Source organism: Dasypus novemcinctus, chromosome 17 (assembly GCF_030445035.2).
Source record: "Dasypus novemcinctus isolate mDasNov1 chromosome 17, mDasNov1.1.hap2, whole genome shotgun sequence".
Lineage (NCBI taxonomy): Eukaryota > Metazoa > Chordata > Mammalia > Cingulata > Dasypodidae > Dasypus > Dasypus novemcinctus.
Window position 1 is genome coordinate 5,751,050 of NC_080689.1, and position 26,145 is coordinate 5,777,194.

The 26,145-nt window shown below is 41.4% G+C and overlaps 1 protein-coding gene across 5 annotated transcripts in view; it reads right to left on the minus strand.

Moving 5' to 3' along the window:
- AFF3 (ALF transcription elongation factor 3) overlaps positions 1–26,145 on the minus strand; it is a 563,374-nt gene that overhangs the window by 148,541 nt on the left and 388,688 nt on the right. For all 5 annotated transcript variants that reach the window (XM_058278184.2, XM_058278185.2, XM_058278182.2 and 2 more), the window contains one exon: positions 21,630–21,681. In XM_058278184.2, coding sequence (XP_058134167.1) covers positions 21,630–21,681 — 52 coding nt within the window. The remainder of the gene's footprint in view (positions 1–21,629; positions 21,682–26,145) is intronic.

Sequence of the window (26,145 nt, forward strand, 5' to 3'; positions counted from 1 at the left end):
GTTCCACATCCACAGGTACTTGAAAAAATGTGTATTTTGCTGTTGTTGAGTGAAGTGTTCTATAAAAGTCAGTTAGAACCTGTTGGTTGCTCAGTTCCTCTATATCACTGCTGATTTTCTGTCTAATAGTTCTATTAATTTCTCAGAGTGGGGTGTTGAAGTCCTCAGCTATAACTGTGGATTTGTCTATTTCTATTCCAGTTCCAACAGTTTCTGATTCATATACTTTGAAGTGCTGTTGTTTGTACATACACATCTTCTTGGTAAATTAATCCTTTTATCATTATGCAGTTTCACATTTTTTTACCCTTAGCGATGTTTTATTTTGGTTCTGCAATCTGTTTTGTCTGATATTAACACAGCCACCCCTGTGTTTTACTAATGTTCTCATGATGTATCTTTTAGAGTTTAGGCCTATTCTTGGAAGAGATAAAGCCCTTAAGAGACTGGTCAAGGTTAGAAGAACTGTGGAAACTATCTTCCACAGCTCACCTGGAGTCAGAATAGAGTTTTAGAAGTTTGGGCCAAAAACATGTAAAGAAATATGAGACCTTGAGGTCTCAGAGGCTCTCCTAATTCAATAATATCCTACTGGCACAAGCACTAGTCTTGTAGGGAACCCCATGAAATTTAAGCCTATGGGTATATCTTAAAGGAACACAAGAATTTAATGATCCATTGTCATTCAGACCTTAGATGTAAGACAAAAGCCCTAGGCCAAGGTTACAGTGGTGGTTTGAAGCTGTATGTACCCCAGAAAAACATGTTCTTAAAGCTAACCAATTCCTGTGGCTGAGGTTATTTCAGCTAAGGCATGGCCCAGGGTGGATCTTAATCCTTTTACTGGAGCCCACTATAAAAGAATGAAATTCATACAAAGAGAGAGGAAAGCCATGGAAGCAAGAAGCTAAAAGCAATGAAATCTGGAAGAGAAGGGAGACCAGAGGATGCCACCATGTGCCTTGCCATGTATGTGGCAGGGGAGCCAAGGACCGCTGGCAGCTGGTCTTCGGGATGAAAGCATTGTCTTAATTTGGACATTCTCATGGCCTCAAACTGTAAGCTAATAAATTCCCATTGTTAAAAGGCAACCCAATTCCTGATATCTGCTTTGAGTAGCCTAGCAAACTAAAATGGTCAGTGTCAGTATATATATTATCCTATTTGTGGCCAGAATTGGGTAAAATGAACTACTGAGTATGGGAATGTGTGGACTCCACTATGAAGAGCCACTGTGATTCCATGATTTGGTTTCAATGCTAACTTTGCATTCTGGAAATTAAAATGAACGTGCAGCTATATGTCTTGTTGCTTGCCCTTTATTCGCTTTTCTAGCTGCTGAGTCATCTGGATAGTGGATTAAAGTGCACAGTTCTGGATCCAGGGATTTATGATGTTTCTACATCGATGTGCTCATACATGGTTATCCCAAATCTCAAAATGTTCAGGCAATAACTAAGATTACTTTCCTTTTGTAGAGAGTTTATGTGCCTAATATATATGCACATATATATATATTCAGTATAATATGAGTAACTATACTAGGCAAATTGGGTCTGTGATGTGTTTGGCATAATGGTAGACACAGAAACTGTGTTGGGACTTAAAAACTGGGCAGCGTTCTCATAGGAGAACTAGGAGAGACTCTCATAGAAGAGCTAGGAGAAAGCACCCTAGAAGAGTAGGGAGAATGGCATGAACAAAGGCATACAGGAGAAAAACCCCAGCACGTGTTAGAGGAAGAACAAACTTACCAGTTTGGTTAGTGCCCTGGATATGTGGGGAGTGGGGGCAGGGCATGGGAAATGAGCCTAGAAAAAGAAATGGGGCAGATCACAAAAGATCCTAAAGGCCAGGCTGGGCATTTGATCTTATTTCCTGGTGTTATGAAGCCATCAAACATTTTGAGACGAGAAAAGGTAGGATCAGAACTGTATTTTATTTTATTTTTATTTTTTCTTTTTTTTGTCTTTATTTATTTTTTAATATTACATTTAAAAAATATAGGTCCCCATATACCCCCCACCCCCCTCGCCCCACTCCTCCCCCCATAACAACAATCTCCTCCATCATCATGAGACATTCATTGCATTTGGTGAATACATCTCTGAGCACTGCTGCACCTCATGGTCAATGGTCCACATCATAGCCCACACTCTCCCACATTCCACCCAGTGGGCCATGGAAGGACATACAATTTCCGGTAACTGTCCCTACAGCACCAACCAGGACAACTCCAAGTCCCCAGAACTGTATTTTAAAGAAATTAATCAGGTAGCACCATTTACCTGGACTGCAGAGGGCAGGGGATGAAGCAGGGAAGGACTAAACTAAGGTGAGGCCGTGGACACTGAAAGAAATTCTTAGGCAAAAGAAACTAAATTAGGGAATAGAAATTAATAGGAAGTAGCAATTGAGTGAATTTTGGAGCCACAGGAGCGTGAGCATCCATGGTTTTGAGTCTGGGAGGCATCATTAGCAAAAGTAGGCAATATACAGGGAAGGCTGGAGCAGGGATGGAGGATTTGAGTTTGAACATTTAGTTTTGAGCATGTAGGTTTAAGCCATCCCTACAGTGGCTGGGAATGGCTGGTTTGGAGCTCCAGGAAGAGGTCAGAGTTAGAGAACTGGATTTGGGTGGCATCTGGACAGAGTTGAGAGTTAAATATACGGAAATAGAAATGGAGGAGCTCAACATGGGGGCAATGTAGAGACAAAGAGAAAAAATGAGCTCAAGATGGAACCCTGGTTAAAAAAAAAAAACAACCCAAGAAAACGTAGAGAGGTGGCAGCCAAGGAACAGAAGGTTCGAAGAAGCCACCTCCACCAAAGTCACACGCTACGAAGAGGTGAAGGAAGTTCAGGACTGGGCAAGAGTCGCAAAACAGAGCTGCTGGAAAGCAGCTCGAGTGGCCAGGAGGAAGGAAGGAGGGGCAGCACCAGACCAAGGGGCTGTAAGAGAGCGCGCTCAAACTCTTTCTGTGGTTGGTGAGTGTGGCCAGTTTAGTTTCATTTCGTTTTGGGAAAAAAGAGCATGTTATAGGCCCAGGTATAGAGGGCGGGAAGGGTTAGGTCAAGGACACTCAAGGGCATCAGAGAAGGATCAGGCATTTCTTCCTCCAGTATGGGAAAGAAGCAAGCATGGATGAAGCCGCAAAAAAGTTTAAGGTGGATAAACAGAAAGTGAGGCTGTTGCTCCAAATGCACTGTGCATATGATTACATTATTATTTTTTAGTAAAAAAACTTTTTTGTTGACTTTAATGTGATTTAGTTAAGGCAGTGCTGGTCCACAAATCTGACACATCATGAAAATCAAGAGGGAAGTTTCTCACAAATACAGATTCCTAGGCCCAGACTCAGCCACATTGAGGGAGAATCTCTGGTGCAGGAGCCTAGGAATGTGCATGTTAAAGTCTCCCCGTGAATCTGATGATTAACTGGGTTTGACCTCTTGAGCTATGGATTTCAAGTAAGGAAGTGTGGCAGAACCACGGGGGAAGGCACTTATTACCCAGAGCCTCCAGAACCCATGCAGTCATGTATGAAAAAGCTCCCCAGGTGAACCTCTGGGCACCTGGCTAAGATGCACGCTAAGGAAAGTGGATTGAAAAGATGAGCCATTTGGACAGGACACTTGAATTTCATCACACTGGTTGGTCCTCTGTTATCTAGGAACCATGACAATTTCTGGTGGACATTTCTCTCCCGTACCTGCCGCTAACTTGGCTTTCACAGGTGGGAGCGTTTCTTTCCCTCTGGCTTGCTGGCACATTCCACAGGAAGAACCACTGGCTCCAGAAAGAAGTTTTTGAAGCCCATTTAAGGAAAAGCATATGGAATAACGGTTCTTTATCTGAACTAACTACACAATGTATTTCATACAAGAAACACTAAGAGGCAGAGAGGAGAGATTAAAAAAAGTAATGGAGGGTTCTATAATTCACTTACTTGAAGGGAAATATAATCAGGCAGATTCATAATTAACTTTGTCAGGAAATTCTTTGCACCATTAGTCTGATTTTTTTTTTTAATAGCAGCAGCAAGAACATCACATCAATAACTACAAAATTGCAAGAGTCTGGGACATATTTGTTTGACTATGAGGGAACTTGTTAAGTCCAACACTTCACCTTCCTCTTAAAGAAAGAAAAACTTTTTAAAAAATCCAAAATGATGGTGTGATCCAATGCCTGCACCAGTAGTCCCAACTGTCTGCAGGAATCTTTAAGTTACTGCACAAATTGAAACCGTCCTCTCCATTTTTACAGAACCTGCATATTCAATAGACAAAACAAAGCCCAAGGGCCATATCCCCCAATGCAATAACCCTACCCTTGATTACTAAAGATATAATAGTAACACGAAAACAGTCTTACCCGCTGAAGGCAGGCTCCTGCTGAGGCTTAGCAAGTCAAAAACGAGTAAACTTGTTTGTAATAACATTCTAAAAATCCAGAAGTTATTTTCCCCATCTACAGTTAAAAAGTCATTTCCTGCAGAACACTGTCCCATTTGTGACATGTTCAGGGCTAAGGCTTCTTGCTTATAGTAATTTTTCTGGTTAGAGGTTTTAAAAAAATATGTATTAAAGCTATCAGTTAAATAATTTTTTAAGGGGAAAAAACGGTATCTTTTTGCTTCCTGGCAATACTGTATGATTTTTAAATACTTCATTAGCTCCCTGACTTTTTTTCTTCCTTTTCTTTTCAGCACAATGTTATCCACAAAGTTTCAAACGTGTTGTAATAGCCTCAACTGAAGTTAGTTGGCTTTCTTTGATATTGAATTACCAAAGCTTCTCAGTGAAAAAAAAATCCTCCTTGGAATTAAAAAACAACCGTGGTATTCCAACAAGGCTGAGAGCTAAGAATCTTCAAATTCTAAATCTTTCCATTCCTGGATGAGTTCTGGTATTCAGATGTTTAATAGGATGCCTACTTTTTTTTTTTTAAGTTGGCCAACATTCAGACAAAGTCTGGGGAACAGACTTTTTCCATCCTATGTCCTCAGTTTTAGAATTCTTCTTGCACATTGCTAGTTATTTTACTTGGCAAATTGCCAGAATACAGTCTCACTTTTTCTTTCCTGTCACTTCCTATTGCTCTTCTCCCTTCTCTCCTTTTTTTGTCTTCTATTCATCTATAAATTCTAGATTTAATTTAAAGCCCATTTGGATCTACATTCTGTGTGGTAACTGGTAAGAATTAGCAAATAAAAATACAGAAGCCTAGCTAAATTTGGACTTCTGATAATGAGGAATACTTTTTTAGTATAACTATGTCCTGTGAAATATTTGGGATATACTTACGCTAAAAAAAGCCTTTGTCATCTATCTGAAATCCAAATTTAACTGGGTGCCTTGTTTTTCATCTGGCTACCTTAGTTTGAAGGTTAAACAGAGGGGATAAGAACCCAGCAGAATGAGTCTCTAAAAAAGAGTCTGGAGGTTGTCAGAAGGATTGCCCTTATGCACACCTGAGCAGAGTCTCAGAGACAGATAAAGTAGATACAACCCCAGGTATTGGTTCTTTTGAGGGATAAAGAGACCCATGGGTTCTACGGTCATGGCAGATGGGGTTCACTGCCATGTCAGTTGGCCCTTCTTTGGAGCTGGTGTTTCTGCGTGATGGAGCTGGACACAGATGGGATCTCTTTTCACAAGACTTTCATTCTACTTTACTGGAATTGTAGTTGGTGCTGGGGTTTAAGATATATCTAGGGGGGAAAACGGACTTTGGCCCAGTGGTTAGGGCGTCCATCTACCATATGGGAGGTCTGCGGTTCAAGCCCCGGGCCTCCTTGACCCGTGTGGAGCTGGCCATGCGCAGTGCTGATGCGCGCAAGGAGTGCCGTGCCACGCAAGGGTGTCCCCCGCGTGGGGGAGCCCCACGCGCAAGGAGTGCGCCCGTGAGGAGAGCCGCCCAGCGTGAAAAGAAAGAGCAGCCTGCCCAGGAATGGCGCCGCCCACACTTCCCGTGCCGCTGACGACAACAGAAGCGGACAAAGAAACAAGACGCAGCAAATAGACACCAAGAACAGACAATCAGGGGAGGGGGGGAAGTTAAATAAATAAATAAATCTTTAAAAAAAAAAAAAAAAAAAAAAAAGATATATCTAGGGGATTTGAATCTCTGGACTGACAATATGATAGCCAGGCCCTGAGCCTCAAGAGACTTCAACTCCTACACTCTGATTTATTGGACTTACCCCATTCAGCTAACATCGAGTTGAAGAATGTCAACCACCACACCATGGAGCCTAGAGTGCCTACAACTGAAAGCAGGAGGATTGCATCCAGTATCCAATGTGGAATCTAAGCCTCCTCTTGACATAGATGTGCAATGGACACAACCAATCCAAAGTCCACAGAGAAAATGTGGCATTGGTGTGGGAAAAGTGGCCATGGTGGCTGCTGGGTGCGGGGAATGGGAGGAAGAGATGAGATGCGGAGGTGTTTTCGGGACTTGGAGTTATTCTGGGTGGTGCTTCAGGGACAATTACCGGACATTGTAAATCCTCCCAGGGCCCACTGGATGGAACATGGGAGAGTATGGGCTATGATGTGGACCACTGACCATGAGGTGCAGCGATGCCCAGAGATATACTTACCAAATGCAATGGATGTGTCATGATGATGGGAGAGAGTGTTGCTGCGGGGGGAGTGGTGGGGTGGGGGTGGTGGGGTTGAATGGGACCTCATATTTTTTGAATGTAATATTTTTAAAAAATGAATAAAAAAATTAAAAAAAAAAAAAAAAAAAGAACCCAGCAGAGGTGGTCCATTTACAACCCCTGGAGGAAGAGAAATTCCTATCTCTACCCTTTTGATTGCTTTCTGTCTAGGTCTAACTGTCTCTATGGCATCACTTCAGTTTACCTTTTGGTATCACATCAGTTTACTTTTCCTTTTTTTAAGGAGGTACCGGAGCTACAATCACTCCCCTCAGTCTACTTTTGATTGTTTATGGGCTCTGTCAAGTTTTCTACAAGCGCCACAGGGCATACCACATCCTAAGGATAAAGAAGTTCACACCAGGTTTCAAGCTATGCAGATCACTCTACTCCACTGCTGGCAAATTGGTCCCCCAGGCAACCTGGGATCTTAGTCCAGTAACAAAAATCATACAGGTTGTTTTAATGATTGCTTTTCTTCAAATTTCAATGTCAAACATAATATTTTCAAAGGCACTAAAATGGCATTCTGTCCTTGATTCTTACTGAGGAAATACAGCCTGATAGGTATTATTAGGAAAAAAAAACAATAGAACTTAAACGAACTTCAAAACCTAATAAAATGATCACCTTTTAGACATTTTGAAAGGGAAGATAAAATTCCTGATATGCTTCAGACATTTAAAGGTAAAATAAAGATATTTTAATTACTTTACTTATTAATTGGAGTGTTTTTCCCATTTCCATAGATCCAATTTCTTTCTTTCTATGAACACATTTTTTTAAAAATTAAAGTTAAACATCTAAGTAAACCCAGTGGTGACACATTACTCAGAAATGCTGTCTCATTGAGAGGCATTGCTATTTAGTATTCTGGAACTATTTTGAATTCTAATAGCAGAAGCTAAGGCTGTAGAGAAGAGTGGCTCCAAGTAAAGGCTCTTGAGCGAGGCTGTCTGGGTTCAAATCCCTGCTCTGTCATAAAGGAGCTGCTGACCTTGGGCAAGTTACTAAACGCCTCTGTGCATCATTTTCCTACCTACAAACTGGGATAACCACCTCCAAGAGAGCTGTGAGCTCGAAAGGAGTAAAGTGGAACAGTGCCTTGCGCAGTAAGTGCCCAGGAAATCCTGAGAGGGTCATGTGACCTCACTCACTAGGAAACAAAACTCACAGAACTAGAGAGAGAACACTTTCAGTTTTACACCTGGCTTTTAAAACTCTAAATAACAATATTCTTATGTATATAGCCATTTTTTAAAATGCTCTCCTTTGTTGTTCAGAATATATTATGTCTGAGATTGTGTGTGAAATTAGCATAATACAGTTCCAAGAAGTGAGGTTGGATGCTTATCAGTCCTACCCAAATATTGTTTATTTTTATTGTCTCATCCTGCTTATTATTACACTCCAAAGCTCCAAAAGCAAATGAATAACACTTGTTCTCTCCCTACCCCCGAAAGCCAATTACTCAATCCTTCAGCTTTAGGGTTTAACCAGGCTTTCAAATGACATAGTCCTGAGCTACTGGGTTTCCTGCCATCTGGTCACTTTGAACTCTCTTCGTTTATTTGTGCTTTTAACAAGCAATGGAGTCCAGCAGAGCCAGATCTACAACAATGCAGCCCCTGAGCCTGCAGTCTGAGGCAGGGCCGAAGAGTGTGCTTTCAAGTAGGAAATGCTGGGTCAACATCCCGGCTCTACCGCAACTACCTGCAGTAAGCTCTCCCAGCCTCAGTTTCTTTACCTGTAACACACTTATCTAGGCCTACTTTTTTGACTTGCTCTGAGCATTTAAGAAATTACTCATCTTCAGGGTACCCCTCTCTTTTGGGTTAAACCTGTGGTCCCTGCTTAATACTCAAGTATCTGTTACCTCTTAATCATGATATTCAGACATCTGTACCAGGCTTGCCAAATGCTTTATGTCCCAGAAATGGCCTTTCGGACATCCAAAGATGTGTGGAATTTTGGTCTCCTGTCCATTAGCCTTACATTCCCCTTTTCTTTGTGCGTTTTAGTCATTTAAGAAGCTAAAAGTGGAGTGGAATTCTCTGTGATAGCATCTTGGAGGCAGCGGCTAAAATATTTTATGTGCTTTGGTGGAATTGTGTGCGACTGCTTTACCAGAATATCCTCTGACACCACAGAAGGCCCTCTGAGGCGAGCAGGCGGAACAGGACTGGCAAGCTGTCGCTTTACTTCTGTCAGCCACTTGGTCTGCTAGATGAGTGCCAGACTCCAACCACCGCCATTTCCAGGACCCCCGTCTTTGGGCCGAAATATTACATTCATTCGTTGCCCAGAAGCAGGTTTCCTCTACCTTGTCTCCCCACAGCCCCGTCAAAGGCTCTTTGAGACGACAATTTTCTTGACGGTCTGGAGGGAGGGAGAGAGTGAGAGCTTTAAGGGAATAGTGGCCCCTGTGTTCCCAAATGCAGATGCATTCCTTAGCTACCTCTTCCTCTCACATGCCATCGGGGCCAGGCTGCCGCCAGGAAGCTGCGCCTCCAAGAGGCTCTGCAGCCAGGCGGACCAAGCCAGCATCTCAACTCTGCCACTGCCAGCTGGGAGACCGGCATAAGCCAATTTCCCTCCCTGAGACTCCATTTTCCTCTTCCGTAATATGAGGATAATGATCTACCTCGTTGGGCTATTGTGAGGATTAAGTAAGACAAGGTGTCTAGAGGAGAGTGCCTGGCCCTAAGTAGGCATTTATTGCATGGAAAGTCTCATTTTAGTACCAGGGTGCTTGAGAAAGCATTAGCAATAGTGGTGTGGGGGTGGAAGGAAAGCCCGTGACCTGGGAGAGGGGTAATTCAGTTTGCGAAAATAAGAGCTCTGCATTTTGAAGGTTTACATCCTCATTAGAATCAGAAGAGAAAGAAATAAATACAGCTAATGGCATTTCTGAAAGAAGATACCAAAAAGGCACAGCAAATGCTTTCTAATCATCCTCTGTGTTATTCTGAGTTCATTCACCCATTAATACTAATTTTTTTATTGAATAAATATTATGTTTGAATGCTGTGTGAGGCTTCAACAAAAGAACAGGAAGGGGCTTTATGAAAGATAATATTTGGAGGCAGCATCACCAGTCTGTTAGTGCCAGGCGCTGTAACAGGCAATCAATAAATATGAGAATATGATCCACACACGCCCAGGGCCCCGGCAAATCCTTCAAAGAACTTTGCCATCTGCTAAAGGCACAGGGAATACAGAGTGCTGTAAATGTGTTAGTTAAAAGCTCTGTGGACTGGAACGGCTCGTCTACCTAAGTCACGAATGGACCCAGCAGCCCCACACAGGGAAAGGGGGCCACTGACAAGCCTTGCTTTCTCACAGAACATCCACCCTAGAGACCCACCCCTGAGACTGCCAGCGGGCCCTCAAGTCTTCAGAGGCGCTGGTGCTTGGCATGAGAGCTCTCCCGGGCTCTGCTGGCGCGCCGGTGGGTCATCTGAGAGCGGTGCTGTGGGACACCAGGGCAGCCTGCAGTGCTGCGGAGAGCCTGGTATACCAGTGGGTCCTGGCCACGCGGGCCAGAGAGCTGACAGACGGCGAGTGGAAAGAGGGAGCGGCGTGGGGATGCACTCACTCCCTGGCTGCAAATCTTCGGGCCAGTTTCCTAATTCTGGGAGCCTTGGTTTCCTTGTCCATAAAAGAGGGAAAGAGGATGGGGTCTTGTGGCAGGTCCTTCCCAGAGGTGACATCCCTCGGGCTCTTCGTGCTGACAGATTCTCCGTTCTAGAGTCATGGCCCGGTTTGTCCGAAACCTCGTGGAGAAGGCGCTGGGGCTGGTCCATGCTGCTGTGACCTGCTCGAAGCCTCGACTGGCCACATTTTGGCATTAGTCAAGGTTGAGCTGGTTCCTCCAACCCTTGCTGAGATCCCTACAGCTCTTCAGAGCCTAAAAAAAATAGTCAGAAGTGCTCAGACTGGTAGCTTCAAACAGCTTGCAGTCAAGGAAGTGCTGCTGAATGGTTTGGTGGCCGCTGAGGTGTGGACGTGGTTTTATATTGGCGAGATCCTAGGAAAGAGTGGCATCATTGGCTATGATGTTGGAAGACCAGTCTTTAATTTCTGATTATTTTTGGTTTTATTATTTGAGTGTTCTTGGACCATGTATGATCAGACTGCTATCTGAATAAATAAGATAATGTGTGAAAGTTAAAAAAAAAAAACAGGGAAAGAGAAACCCCCTTCAAGGCCAGTGGGAAGGACTGACGAGATCATTTCCACAAAGGCCGCGGTGGTGCTCAGTGCGTGCCATTTCCTTTGCCCGCCTCACTCCTTCGGTGCAAGCGTGTCTTGTGAGTTGGTCAGTAACCTGTATCAATATTTTGTGGATGGTGGGGTGATAGAAGTGCATTTGTGGGGTGGTGACCTGCATTTAAAAACATGGCAGCAGAATAGAAACTCTCAGAGGAAGGTTAGGTAGTGTCGCATGATGCGGGTTTTAGTTGTCAAGCCCTCCTGGGCGATGACATAAATGGGTTTCTACGTGTTCAAAAAGCTTGAGAAGCCTGACCTCGGTACACTGGGGGCGAGGCAAACCTGGGTGGAGACTGGGAGCAGAGGAGGGCGTGGGGATGAGCTTCAGAGGGGGCAGGGACCTGGCGCCCTGAGTCTGTGTAAGGAATCTCTTATACTCTGGGACCATGTGCCTTCTAGGCGGCATAGGAACACGGAAGATGACATTTTTGGCCTCCCTCAGTGATGGCATCATTTCCAGTCTGTTTCTTGGGTCCAGTTAGTGTTTGAATCTGAGTGTCCGGCAAATACAGCAGTAACCTCCATTTTCTTTCTCAGGTAAAGCTGACATAACCTCCTCCCCATCAAGTTATCCAACCCAGCGCTGACCTGCTACCCGGGCAGGGAGCCTAGTCTTTCTTTGTGCACTGATAAGCCATATCCCTCGTTTTCAATCCAATCTATACAGTGACATAATGAGGGCTCCAAAGATCCCGAGGAGCCCTTCCTATTTTATTTTTTATTCCTGGTGTCTAAGAGTTGGAGAGGCAAGATGTGGTAGAGGCTCCCTGGGCAAAGGCTATATTCTAGGTTTCTGATTTTCTTTGCAGACATGACCCTGGAAAATCACTTAAACAGATATGGAAAGGAGGTTTCTGGGGACAGAAACCTTACAGACTAGTAGATCAGTCACAGTTCATCATTTTGGACACGGATCATTAAGGCCAAAATAAATATCAGAAAAGTTTGAAGTTTCTCTGGAAAAAAACAAACAAACATCTTTCGGTAACAATTCTTCAATTGACTTTGATCTCTCCACTTCCAGAACCTGTCCCACATGACCAATTTGTATAACCTTCTAATTAAATGCACATATGTGACAGATTTCTTCATGTGCCTAACCCCTAATTGTTCCTTTGTATTTTTCCTTCCATGTGTAATGCTTTCTAAGATAGCTATACAAAGGGCATAAGAAACTTCTAATGAACGCTTCTCATTGAGGTGAGCATGCAGCACCTTCATCTTTATACGTGAGGCACGCATTACCCATCATGCCTGCAGAAAGGACCTTTGGGCATGGTCTAGAACCCATCTGCTCCACCAGTCAAGGATGCCCAGCTCTACCAAGAAAATCCTGTTTTAAAGAGATGCCAGTTGTTACCACATATATGCATCTGACCTTATTAAACATTCTATATCCAGCATCGCCTCCCCCTTCTCATCCCACTTTTCATCTCCCACAAAATGTGGACTTGATGGTAACACATCAAACACTGTTGATTTATGGATGTGACTGTGGCTGAAACGAGTAGGCTAGGGAGATTAATGTTAGTTGGAGGACATCTGGAGGATGATAGAGGGAATGTATAACAATGACTGTGGCAGTAAATGAGGATTGTGCCTAATAATATAAATACAGAAATATTCTTAAACTACAAGGTGTTAAAATGTGGTGATACATGGAAAAAGTATAATATAATTTATGGACTGTAGTTAACAAAAACATTATAATGTTTTTGTAGCAAAAGCAAAGTTGGTACTATATTAATTGCTAAAGGTCGTAAAAAGGATATGGGTTTCTGAGATATGAATATGATTAAGCATTTTTTTCTTCATTTTATTCATTAATAAGGAGACCTTGACTGTATCATTTAACTAATCTGTGTTCATCTCTGTATATTTCTGAACATTAGAGGAACAAATGAGTTAGTTGGAATTAGATGAGATAAAAGTGCCTGAACAAAACTATTTAGGAGTAATAATTTCATAACTTGTTGAGCTACCTTTATCTGTTATTTTACATTTTTGAATTTGAAATAAAGTTTGAATAATAATAATAAACAGAAATCCATAAGGAGGTGAATTCTTTAGCCTCCCTCAGGCAATGCACTTTTTCACCCTGGAGGGGTGCAGGACCATATCTTTCTCTCTCTCTCTCTCTCTTTCTCTCTCTCTCTCTCTCTCTCTCTCACACACACACACACACACACCCCCACCCCACCCCCCGCCTCATGATTCTAGCCTCTGAGATTTCCTAGCAAGAGCTCCTTCTGGCTGGACCTCTGAAGTCCACTGGCGCTTCACTAGAAGATGCTTGCAAACTTTCTAGTAACTTCTGACTCCTACCTTTATTACCTTTAATCCCTCCTACATTTCCTATTTCTTAAGAAAGGAGTGGTTAACATTCTAATAAAGTTCTGATTAGTACCAACTGCAGCATTTTCTAGCTATGACAAGTCATGAATCATATTATGATAACGAAAACAGCAATTTATTGAGGACCTCTTAGGTAAACAGCACTTTACATACATTAATTCCAACATCTGTATTCACTTGTGAAGAAGGAACATGGCAGGGGTTACTGTAATTCAGTAAGGATCTCTTATAAGGATCTCTAAATTCACACAACTGGAATGGCCATTCTCCTGCCTCATTTTATTTTTATTCTCCTAAGAGTACAATGCTTTGTGTTTGATCCCATCTCTTTAACATATGAAGGCCATTTACAAATGTAGACGGGTACCTCTTTGGGATTTTTCTACAAGCTTGTGCTAATTCTCTGAGAACTGTCAAGGGTTGGCAAATCTGGATTAAGCAGGCAATGATCCTGCCAAATTGTAGCCTCCACAGAATCTTGGAAATCTCCCTTTACTCAACATTCCAATCATTTTTCTAGCACAGGTGACAGCCTGCCAGGATACTGGCCGGCTCCTTCACTGAGGCATGGTCTCAATCATCTGCTCTTCATGCCATGGCTCTTGTCTCCAGGGGAACCACCCAGTTGCTCTGCGATAGCAGAACGGACATTGTTAAACATTTGGCTTCCAGGATACCAATCATGGGTTCAAATCCTGGCTTTCACACTTCAAGCTACATAAATGGAGGCATGTTAATTAGCCTGGCTTTGCCTATAAAATGGGGGATATTACTGGATTGTGATTAGGATTAGGAAGTAAATTACATGAATTGTTATAAGGATTCAAAACTGAAAACATGTCAAGTGCTAAGATTGGTCCCTGGTCAATGTAGGTGCTCAAACAGATGTATTATTTTTATCATCGGGTAGAAAAGCTGCCACACAAATACTTTTGTCCTACTTCAGTGTGCATAAATTTTTCAATTGAAGCAAATTTCCAAATAGTGAAATGCACAGATCTTAAGTATAAAATTCAGCGAGTTTTGAAATGTACATCCTTATACACACCATAAATTAAGATACAGAATCCTTTCATCAGCCAAGAAAGACCCATCATGCCCTTTTCCAGTCGATCCCCATCCCTCATGGCAAGCCTTGTGGTGATTTCTGTCTCCACAGATTAGTTATGACTGTTCCATGAGCTTCGAATAAAGCAAATTATCTCATTTGTGTCTGCCTTCTTCTGCTTAACACAATACTTCTGTGATTCATCTGTATTACTGTGTGTCTGGGCAGTTTGTTCCTTTTTATTGATTAGAAGCATTCCACTGTATGAATATACTGCAACTGTTTATCCATTCATCAGCTGAAGGACATTTGAGTGATTTTCAGTTTTTGGCTATTATGAATAAAGTTGCATATTCTTGTACACATATTTTTGTACTTAGGATTTTCATTTTTCTTGCACTAATGCCTAGGAATGGAATTGCTGGGTCATATAGTCAGTATGAACTTTGAAACAAAGAGTTTTTAAAAATGGTTATACACTGTTACACTTTCACCAGCAATGCATGAAATTCCAATTGTTCCACATCCTTGCCATCATTTGGCATTGTCAGTCTTTTTAATTTTTACTTTTCTAGTGAGTGTATCATAGTATCTCATCATGGTTTTAATTTGCATTTCTCTGATGAGGAATATCATTAGTTTAATGGGCTTTACTTATAGGCCATCTGAGTATCTTCATTTGTCAAGTGCCTGGTCAAGGCTTTTGCCCATTAAAAAAACGTAGTTGCTTATCATTTAGTTTTTGAATTGTCAGGGTTCTGTATATATTCTGGATACAAATTCTTTATCAGTTGTATGTATTGCAAATATATTCTCCCAGTTGGTGGCCTGATTTTTCATTTTGATGAGATGTCTTTAATTTTGCTGAAGTCCAACTCTCCAAAATTTCTTTATGTGGAGTATTTCTGTGACACCTATAAGAAATCTTTGCCTATCCCCAGGTTGTGAAGATATTCTCCAATGTTTTCCTCTAGAAATGTCATTTCAGCTTACATATTGAAATTTATGAGCCATCTAATTCCATGTGGTTTGAAGTTCATTTTAATTCCCAGTAGTTGTTCCAATATAGTTTGTTGAAAAGTTTGGCACTTCTCACTGAATTGCCTGGTACCTGTGTGTAGGTCTAATTCTCACCTCTATTTTGTTTCATTGATCTATTTTCCTATCCTTATGTTAATACCACCCTACTTTAATCAACTTAGTTTGATAATAGGTTTTGAAATCAGGTAGTGTAGGCCTCTGAGTTTGTTTTTTGACTTTGTTTAGGCTATTCTAGCTCCTTTGCTTTTCTATAAAATTTTAGAATGTGGACCATTGACCATGAGGTGCAGTGGTGCTCAGAGATGTATTCACCAAATGCAATCAATGTTTTATGATGATGGAGGAGATTGTTGTTATGGGGGGAGGAGTGGAGTGAGGGGGTGGGGGGGGTATATGGGGACCTCATATTTTTTTAATGTAATATTAAAAAAATAAAGACAAAAAAACGATTTATTCTCACCCCCCTGCGTTGTTTGCAGTCACTACCTGCTTTCTGTGTCTGTTTGTTGTGTGCTCTCTGTGTCTGCTCACCTTCTTTTTAGGAAGTACCAGGAACCAAACCCGGAACCTCCCATGTGGGCGGAAGGTACCCAATCACTTGAGTCACCTCTGCTCCCTGCTTGTTGTGTTTTGTGTTTCCTCATTGTATCTCCTTGTTGCATTATCTTGTTGTATCAGCTCCTGATGCCAGCCCATTACGTCAGCTCACTGTCTTGCTCATCACCTTTAAGAGGTACCGGGAACTGAATCCCAAACCTGGGACCTCCAATGTGGTAGGCGGGCACCTAACTGCTTGAGCCATACCTGCTTCCCATGCTGGTCTTTTAATAGCAATTGTTTTTAATCTCTATATGAGAAGCACTGGCATATTAACATTATTGAGTTTTCCAATCCATGAACATGACTCATCTCTCCTTCATTTAGGTCTTCTTTTAATTTCCCTCAACAATGTTCTGTTTTCATTGAGCAGGTCTTACATGTCTTTTGTTAAATTTATTAATATTTTATATTTTTTGATGTTATTGTAAATGGATTTGCTTTTTAGTTTTCATTTTCCAGTTGGCTATTGCTATTAAGTAGAAATACAATTGATCTTTGTATATTAACCTTACTAAAACTCACTTATTGATTCTACTAGTTTTTCAGATTTCTTAGGATTTTCTCTGTAAAACAATCATGCTTTCCAATCTCTATATCCTATTATTTCATTTTCTTGCTTTTTGTACTGACTAGGCCCTCCAGTACAATGCTGACTGGTGGTGGTAAGAGGGGACATCGTTGTTATGTTCCCGATATTAGAAGGAAAGCGTTTGGAGTTTTGCCATTAAATATGGAGCTAGTATTCCTTTTTTGGTAGATATCCTTTATCAGATTGAAACAGTTCACTTCTAGTCCTAGTTTGCTGAGATTTCATTTTTAAATCATCAATGGGTATTGAATTATGCCAAATGCAAAATGATGTGTATAATGTGTTGTTTCTCTGGATACTTTCAATATTCACTATCTTTCATTCGACTATAATATGCCAAAGTATGGTTCTACTTATATTTCTCCTGCTGGGGGTTTGCTGAGCTTCTTGGCTCTATCTTTAGTGTTTTTCACCAGGTTTGAGAAGGTTTTGATGATTATTTTTTCAAATATGTATTTTTTTAACCTATTCACTCTCTCTTCTATACATGCATATTACACTGCTCGATATTACTGCATAATTCATTGAAGCTCGGTTATTATTTTTAATCTTTATTTTCACTATTCTTCACATTAGATAATTCTTATTGATCTAACTTTTCACTGACTCTTTAATTAGCTATCTCCACTTTACATCTGAGGCCATTCAATGCATTTTTAAAAAATATTTTATTTATTTATTTCTCTCCCCTTCCCACCCACCCACCCTGGTTGTCTGTTCTCTGTGTCTATTTGCTGCGTCTTCTTCTATGTCTGCTTCTGTTGTTGTCAGCAGCACAGGAATCTGTGTGTCTTTTTGTTGCATCATTTTGTTGTGTCAGCTCTCTGTGTGTGTGGTGCCATTCTTAGGCAGGCTGCACTTCCTTTGGCGCTAGGTGTCTCCTTATGGGGCTCACTCCTTGCGCGTGGGGCTCCCCTATGCGGGAACACCCCTGTGTGGCATGGCACTCCTTGTGCACATCAGCACCGTGCGTGGGCCAGCTCCACATGAGTCAAGGAGGCCCGGGGTTTGAACCGCGGACCTCCCATGTGGTAGATGGACGGCCTAACCACTGGGCCAAGTCCACTTCCTCAATGCATTTTTTATTTCAAATATTATAGTTTTAAAAGTTTCATTATTTTCACTTGGCTCTTTGCCCTGAGATTTCCCTTCTATTTGATCATTATGTCCATATTTTTCTAGATATACCTGACCATATTGTCAGAGCTTCTTTAAAGTTCTAGTGACCTCAGGGCCTTTTATTGTGACTAATTTTTCTACTGACAATGGATCACATTTTCTTATTTCATCATGTCTCTTAATCGATTATTAGTTAATGGATATTGTCAATGATGTGTTATAGAGTCTCTAGAACCTGCTTTCTTCCTTTAAACAATGTTGTTTGCTTGTTTGTTCTATCAGGCAGTTAAATTACCAGCTGATCACCTTGGACTTGTGGCTTCTTAGTGTTAAACTTCGTTAGGGAGGGCTTGTTGTTTTTGTTTTGCCCTTAGTTTTAAATGAATCTTCAATTCCGGGCATGGTTTTTACCCCTCAGGGATGTCCCTTCTAGAGTCTCAATGTAAAGCCCAGGTGTTTACCAAGCTCCTCTAACTGCAGTGGAATTTCAGCTCCAAATTCTACCTCTCCGTGAGTGGGTGAGAGCTCTGCTCAGCCTTTTCAGATTTCACTGGGCTCATTGGCTTCTCTCCACACTGCAATTTAGGGATTAGCCAAGGGTTGGGAGGGGATTTATATACAGAATTGGGGCTCTACTCTCTCTGACTCCCGCCTAGGATTTCCTCCCTTATTTCCCAGGCACTCTGGCAGCCTGTGAACTCCATCCTCTGACACTTAAGCCAATAAAACTGTGACTCTCTGCTTGAATTCTAGTTGCTTTTTGTGGACCGGGGATCCATGGGAAAACTTCCCAGTCCAATTCTCCTCTTTCAAGGATCAAACTCCCTAGTCTCTGCCTCCTTTAGTCCTCCTCTAATGCCTTCAAATAGTTTTTAAAACGTATTTCATTCAGTTTATAATAGTTAGCTATGGGAGAGAGAGTCCAATGTAAGCTATTCTATCATTATCAGAACTGGAACCCTGTCCCAGAAATCTTAATTGCCTTTTTTGTGTTAAGAATAGATTTCATCTTTATGAATAATCATACAATCATGAAATAACCTATCCTGAAAGGATCTTCAGGTGTTATCCCAAACTCTTCTGTCCCACCAGGCAACAAAAGTCTAAACAGGGGTTCTTAACCAGGGGTCCACAGACCCGGATTTCAGGGGGTCCATGAACCTGAATTGAAAAAAAAAAATCAACATATTATCTTTATTTTCTCTGACCTCTAACTGAAATCTAGCATTTCCTTCACTTGAGAATGTATGCAGTAAATTATAGTAGTATTTGTTTCAAATCACATTACAGTTGTTGCACATCTTGAAAACTCCTTACACTCATCCATACTGGGAAATTACGGTAGTTCTTAGACCCGGCGCTAGTTGAGTGTCATAAAAACTACCTGCTGCTACATTCTGAGAAGGGGTCCATGGTTTTCACCTGACTGGCAAAGGGGTCCATGGAACAAAAAACATTAAAAAACCCTGGTCTAAAACCTATACAGATTAGCCTTCTGCTTTAAAAGAAGTCAGCGAGGAAAGAGATTCTTATTCAGGAAATGTCTTTCCCTTTGGAGACTCCCAACCTCATACTAAAATTTAAGCGGCTTTAAATGATTCCCAGGTTCCTGAAATTAGACAGACGTGGGGGCCTCACTGCAGCCAAGGCTATCCCGCCAATATGAAGGAGGCACTTTCCTAGTGTTTTGGGCTTGTTCTCTCCAGTTTTCTTTGCTCTGCCTCACCCCCTTAGCTCCCAGGGAGCCCCCAGTTTTTGGTCTGTTTCCCTAAGGCTCTGTCCCCTTACTCCACTTCCTGGACTCAGCATGCTTCTGGTCCTTCCCACCTGAAGAATCATTCTCATCACTTGGACTCTTACCACTTAATGAGCGACCTGACCCCAGTTTTACTACTTCTGACACGCGTCTTTGTTTTGTCTCTGACATTTACTCACGCCTCAAAATGATAAATAGGAAAAAACCAAAATATCGGAAGATTTCGGTCCTATTTTTATCACTTAAGTTGAGTGATGGTTCTGATTCTCAGATTTTTTATCTGTAAAATGGCAATATTGTCCTTGCCCTACCTACCTGTTTACCTAAATAAAGCTCAAATGAAGTATTATACATAAGAATGTAAAATGTTACACAAATCTAAGACACTCTGAGCCCTCACTTTTATTCGCATTATATTGTTGCTCTTACTAAATCATGATCGAATCACTGTTAGAGGGCTCTTTAAGAGGCTAAACTTCAGAATTCTCCACTTTTAATGGAGGTTCTTGCAACCTCCAGTGTTCTTTTTATTTCTGTTCTTTCTAGTTAAAGATGACAAAGGATCTGCTTTACCCAAAGAGGTAGGGATGTGGGGTGTGTGTCCAGCTCCCACCACTCTCATATTTCCAGAGGGCTTAAAAGTAATTCCCCAGACAACGAATTTATTTTTATCTCTGTAACAAGAAATAGTGGATGGATTATAGAAACCAATTCCTTTTGGAGTAGACTTTTTTAGAAATGCATAAGGGAAAGAGAACTTAAATGGGATGTCAGACTGTATTAACAAAATCAGTGTCTACTGAGCGCAATTTTAAAATTTGTAAAATTAACAGTAAGCTAGCAGTTTTCCAACACACTCTGTATGTTCCTTTGTCTATCTTTAAAATAATTTTATTATTAAGAATTAGAAAAATGCTTGTACAACAAATAATAATTTTGTAAAAACATTAGTAAAAACTGTAACAATTACCCCTCAGATAGCTTACATTCTAGTAGCATAAATTCTTACTTACTCTCACCTATTACTCAAAATAACATTTTTTCAATGGTTCTACCCTTTTCAGTTCTCTAGAATGCCTCCAGATGGCATTAAAACCCTTTTCCCACTATATTGTTCAACATGCAAAAATTTAAGAATTAGTAATTATTTTAAGCATATCAGACCAGTCACATTCATGATATCATCAGAAGCCAGGACAATGGAACTATTTAGAACTTTTAGGATAACATCTTTAAAAAGTCAAACATATTATGTTTCTTATAAATATATAGCCATTGGATGTAAGCCAAAGGATGTTTCTAGACTGAGAAACAGACCTTGGACAAAATAATACACTCAATAATATTATATCACAAACAGTGATTTCTAATAACTAGTACTTTAAATGCTTAGTAATAAGAATCCTAGATAAATTCACAAAGCTCTCTTATAATGAGTAAAATTTTCTCACCTCTCAGAAGAGGTAAAAATAAAGATTTTTGAGGAGCAAACCTCTTACTGATTCTTCTGGAGCTAAAATAAAGTCATTTGCTAACCTGTGAATTATCATATTTAAACTTTGGTATATCAATTTGGCATCAAATTCATCAATAAAAACTTAGTTAGATTCCTTGAATATTGAGAGGAAAACATAAAACATAGAGTGGGGGGACAAATGCTTTCCAAGTGTTTTAAAACTGCTTTTGTTAATTAAAAAAACATCAACACACTCTTGTTAGTCGAAAGCTATCTATAACGGTATTTTTCATGTAATTCAGAGGTGAGGATGCAGGTGGCAGGTTTCTAAAATGACACTGGAACTTCACAGGCATGTGGGATGGACTGTTTCCCAGTAGGTGTGAAAAGTTCTATTATTATAATGGCACCAAAAGTCTCCAGTCGAATTCTGAAAGATTTCCTTGCTTCCTTTCCCTAATAGCTGCCCCTGTTACATTTCTACTTTTACAATGAAGAACCTCTGAATTTTCAAGATATCTCCCACTCCCAGTGCTAAAGCATAAGAAAGAACTCAGAATGCATCTCCATCCCAAAGCATTTGAAGACACGATCACTGGCAAAGAACCACGGGCTTCCTTGCATCACTGTTACTATTACAAGATACTGGCCCTGCTTTATAGCCTAAGGCATACTAAACGATAGCGATTTCCAAGAGAAACATGGAAGAGACTTACGATGTATTTGATGTACCATTGTCTGGACTCTCTGGCTCAGCATCACCTTTCTCTTAAAAAGAAGCAGGAAAGAAAAAAAAAAAAACCAACATGTGAGTGTTGCAGTCTTTAAGATTTAAGAGAGATTAAATATATTTCCATGCTCACATCAACAATCTTTGAAAATGTGCAGCAAGAGGCTTTTAAAACATCTTTTATTGTCTGAGAACCGGATTTGCAAAGTAATTTCTCTTCTGCAATACAATTGCCCAGGCACAAATCTGCGAGTAGGTACCAAGGAGCGATTTACCAACAACCAGAGGCTCCCGAAGAGATCCTGCCAAAAGATGAATATCTTACAGATGGAACTTGCTTCCTTCCAGTTCATTTTACAGAAAATTTAAAGAAATAAACCCCATTAGCATTCTACACCCAAAGCACTTTGAACTTTGATCCATCTGCTAACCCAGGCTAAGCCAGGTCGGGTTGAAGCAGAACTCGGGGAATGTTACAGAACACTGAGCTCTCAGCACCCCTTTGGCAGTCCCCAAGAGAGGCCCCTGGCAGGACGCCGGGGGACCCCGGGGTAAAGCAGAATAAGAAGCGAACCAGAAATCCTTCCTGACCTAGTTCAAGAAATGCTTCTGTGGCCTGTGGGGTCATCAAGGATTTGATGGGTTTTAGTTAAGGGAGCCTGGAAACAGTTTGCTTTCTGTGGCTTTAAGGGCCAATTTCTCTGGCGAGAGACAATGCAATTCTTAGATCCTCAACTACTAATGGCTTGAACTGGGCATCCGCGCTTTGCAAGAAACTTCTTGTTGTTGTTGTTTTAGGAGGCACTGGGGATTGAACCCTGGACCTCCTACATGGGAAGCAGGTGCTCAACCAACTGAGCTACACCTGCTCCCTTGCAAGGTGCTTCATTTTATTTCCTTGAGCCTAGGGGAAGGAAGAGGAAAGCCAAGTTAGCTGGGGTTGCTGATGGTTGCACGGTGCTGAGAGTTGAATAAACCTATGGAAAGGTGTGTGCTGCAAGGAAGGGGCCTCAGGGCGGCAACCTGCTTTGAGCTCTTCCAGGTCAGGCCCGGAAATGTCACTGAATCTTCCAGGGTAGTGTTTGGGGCCTCAAGTCAGGGCACTGTCCCGTGGTCCCTCTCATTGGCTGTCGACATTGTGGCCAGCTAGTCTCAGGACTAATCCCCTAAATTACAGAATGAATACATTCTGAAGATATTTTCCAAACCAAACTAAAAACCAGACTTTGTAGCTTCTTCTCATTTTCTTATAGGAAATTGAACCGTTACAAAAAAAGGGAAGACACAGATATGCATACGTCCCAAATCTATGTTTGACGTAACTCCAGGAATAAAGAGCTAGAACAACCATGAGAGACTTGTCAAAAAGCCGGCCAGTTTAGTGAAAAACGAAAAGCCACAAAATCCATTTTAACTGCCTTGATAACAAACCTTGATCAGACAGAGCACCCAAACCACATGAAGTTAAGAGCAAAGCAAAGTAATAAACGTGCTTATCAGCTCGTACCTTTACTTTACATTTTGTCTTCCAGGCAGATCTGCGCATACTCATTTAAAAGGCAAGTAAGGCCTGGGCCACCAACCTCAAGCTAGAAAATTACCAGGACCATTGGGTCACTAAGCAACCCCAAGTCCTGTTATAATCTCAATCTAGGGAGCTGTAACACCTACATAAAGTAACATAAAACCCAACGCAAGTTTCATTTTTCTCAGATAAATCTGTTTTTTTTTTCCCCTTTAACCTGGGCAATTGATGGCGTCAAGTCTCCAGCCGGCCGTGGCACCCGCACGCCTAATCAAGAGCGTGAACGAGCAGGCAGGCCACTCCAAACATTTCCAAACGACTTATGTCAGAAACCAGGAAACCAGGGATGCCCACAAAGGTCCTGCTCGCTTGGTTGAATAAATCGGTTTTACCTTGACCAAAGCTGCTGGCAAGTAACCCGCAGGGGGAGAGCGCTCGGGCCTGATGCACACGGGCTCTCGGCTGGATCCAGCGCAGGGGCAAAGCCGCCGCCGGCTGCCTCTGCTCTTAGCAGCACTTACGTTGTGGCAACAGGGAAAACAGAATAGGTCCTGGCACCAAGCAAGGAGAGATGCCACGGGGCTGAGCAGGACGTTTAGGGACAGCCTGCGGGGGAGCGTTCTCAGCAGCTTGTGAGCCGGTCAGGAATTCACCTTTCTGGGGAAAAGTCAGCTCAGGATTTGGACGGGCTCTGTAATGATTTTTGTCCCATCGAAGGAATAAAACACAGACTGGCCCCCCACACCTTGACATTTTAGGTGATGCAATTTCTGACACAAGCTGGAAATGTCTAAGCGCGCACAGTCTTGAGAATCACAGGCTCTTTATCAGCACCCAAGGGAAAATGATGAAGGCTGGCTAGAAAATTCTTAAGAAGGGATTTTGAGTCAGGTGCTCAGGACATGTCCTGCAGCTGCCCAAGAGGACTATTTGGGGTTATCCTGCTTATTTCTGGGTCTCTTCGAGAGGGAACCTTCATTAAGAAGCTGGGAGCAAGAGTGTCGGGCATTTCGCAGGTGGAGCTGCAATTTCAGAGTGGAACGAGGGAAATGGGCCTTGCGAAGGACTTTAGGTAGAGTTTGTTCTTTTTCAAATGGACCCCCTTATTTGCCTCTCTGCATCCTCCAGGGTGCCAACATATACTAGGTGCTCGGTGTATAATTCTCTTCTGGTGCTATGCCTTCTAAATACAGAATCCAATGCTATAGTGGGAGAAGAGGGAGAGGGTACACCTGCCACTGAGAGGAAGGTCCAATTTGGTGCAATATGGAGCAGCTTAATGGCTCCAATAGGCCACTTAAAATAATTACAACAGCTACATTTTTAATTCAACAAATGCACTGAGTGAGCATTTATATGTCAGGTACTCAGCCTCAAAAGCATAAATACAAACACCACCTCGTGATGCCCTTAAACTCATAAAGTGCCCAAACTGCTCGAGCAGCATGTTCTCCATCAGCAGTGTCACTACTCAGAAAGAATTTTGAAAAGGGAATCAAAACAGAGGTGCATTATGCTGAATTCTGCTGCAGAGGAAAGTTTTGCTAAATTAAATTTTTAAATAATTAAAGGTTATTTATGTTCATGGCAAAAGTAATTTGAACAGTAGAGAAAAGGTAATGGTTTTTCATTGCTTCCGTTTTTAATGCTGTAAAATGCTTTGACCGTTACTAAATAATATGCGTATATGTTTATTTCTAGATTTATGAACTTTAGACAGAACCTAATGATTTCTGATATGGTAGATGACATGTATTTAATATATGTACACTACTACCTCCCCTTCCAAGTTTTATTACTTCAGTGATTACTTTTAGTGATTCTAGTGAGTATTTGTAACTTTAAATATATTTAATCTTCTCTTTCTTGATTCATCAACTTCTTTTATATTATGTAAAATGAGGAAACTCACCCATCTCTTCTTTCCTCCCACCTTTCCCCTCCCTCTTTGTCACCCAGCTCTGCACAGCTATACCTTTTTTTTTGCCAAGATTTAAAATATTTATATTTGGTTCAGTAATTATTAATGAGTCATCCTCATTAATATTAATCTAATTAATAATTTACTTTTTTTAGACTTGCCTATAGGTCAACGAGAAAATTATAAGCCAACAACTAGAGTTTACAATATTATAACAATATAAATATTAATCACGACACAGCAAATTAGTGGGACTGGACCTGTATTAGAAGGAAAAGTCACTGAATCTGAATGAAGGCAAACGATCCCAGCATTCATATCAAATGGATTCGCATTCTCACAGCCTGTCATGCCATAGTTTAGCTTGTCTCAGATAAAGGCCATGCCTTTCCCAAAACATTGAGAAAGGTAGAGCACACATATAATGTATGTAAAGTGCATATGTAAATGAAAGTTACATGTCCTTTTTAAAAACTTAAAATGAAGATCTGTGCAAACACTCTCCAGGCCAAGAAACGGGGCATGATCATTAAATAGGCTAGAGGCCTCCTGGGGCCCCCACCGGACCCCTGGCCTTCCCTCCCTCTCTGCCAGCTAGCAAAGTGCAGGAGACTTTGTGGCAATTGTTGCCTTTCTCAATAGTTTTTTTACTACCCACGTATGTATTACCAAATCAAATATGCTTTAGTTTTTCCTGATTTTGAACTTCATAGGAATGGAACTCTATCATATGTATTCTTCTAAGGCTTATTTCTGTTACTATGAATTTTATTATGAATTTTAAGTTCAGCCAAAATGGTACATGCAGCTCCGGTGTGTTCATCCTCACTGCCACGAAGTATCCCATTGGATGACGACTCCACGACATTCTTACTCATCTACTACTGCGGGCCATTTAGGATTTTTCCATTATGAGCAACGCTTTCACAAATAGTCATGAAAGTCCTTCCTCATGCTCGTGGGTAGGGGTATCTGGGTCTTAGGGTTTATGTACATCCAACTCTACCAGGGAACCCCTAATCGGTGTACGAGTCGATCTACCCACAGTGCTACATG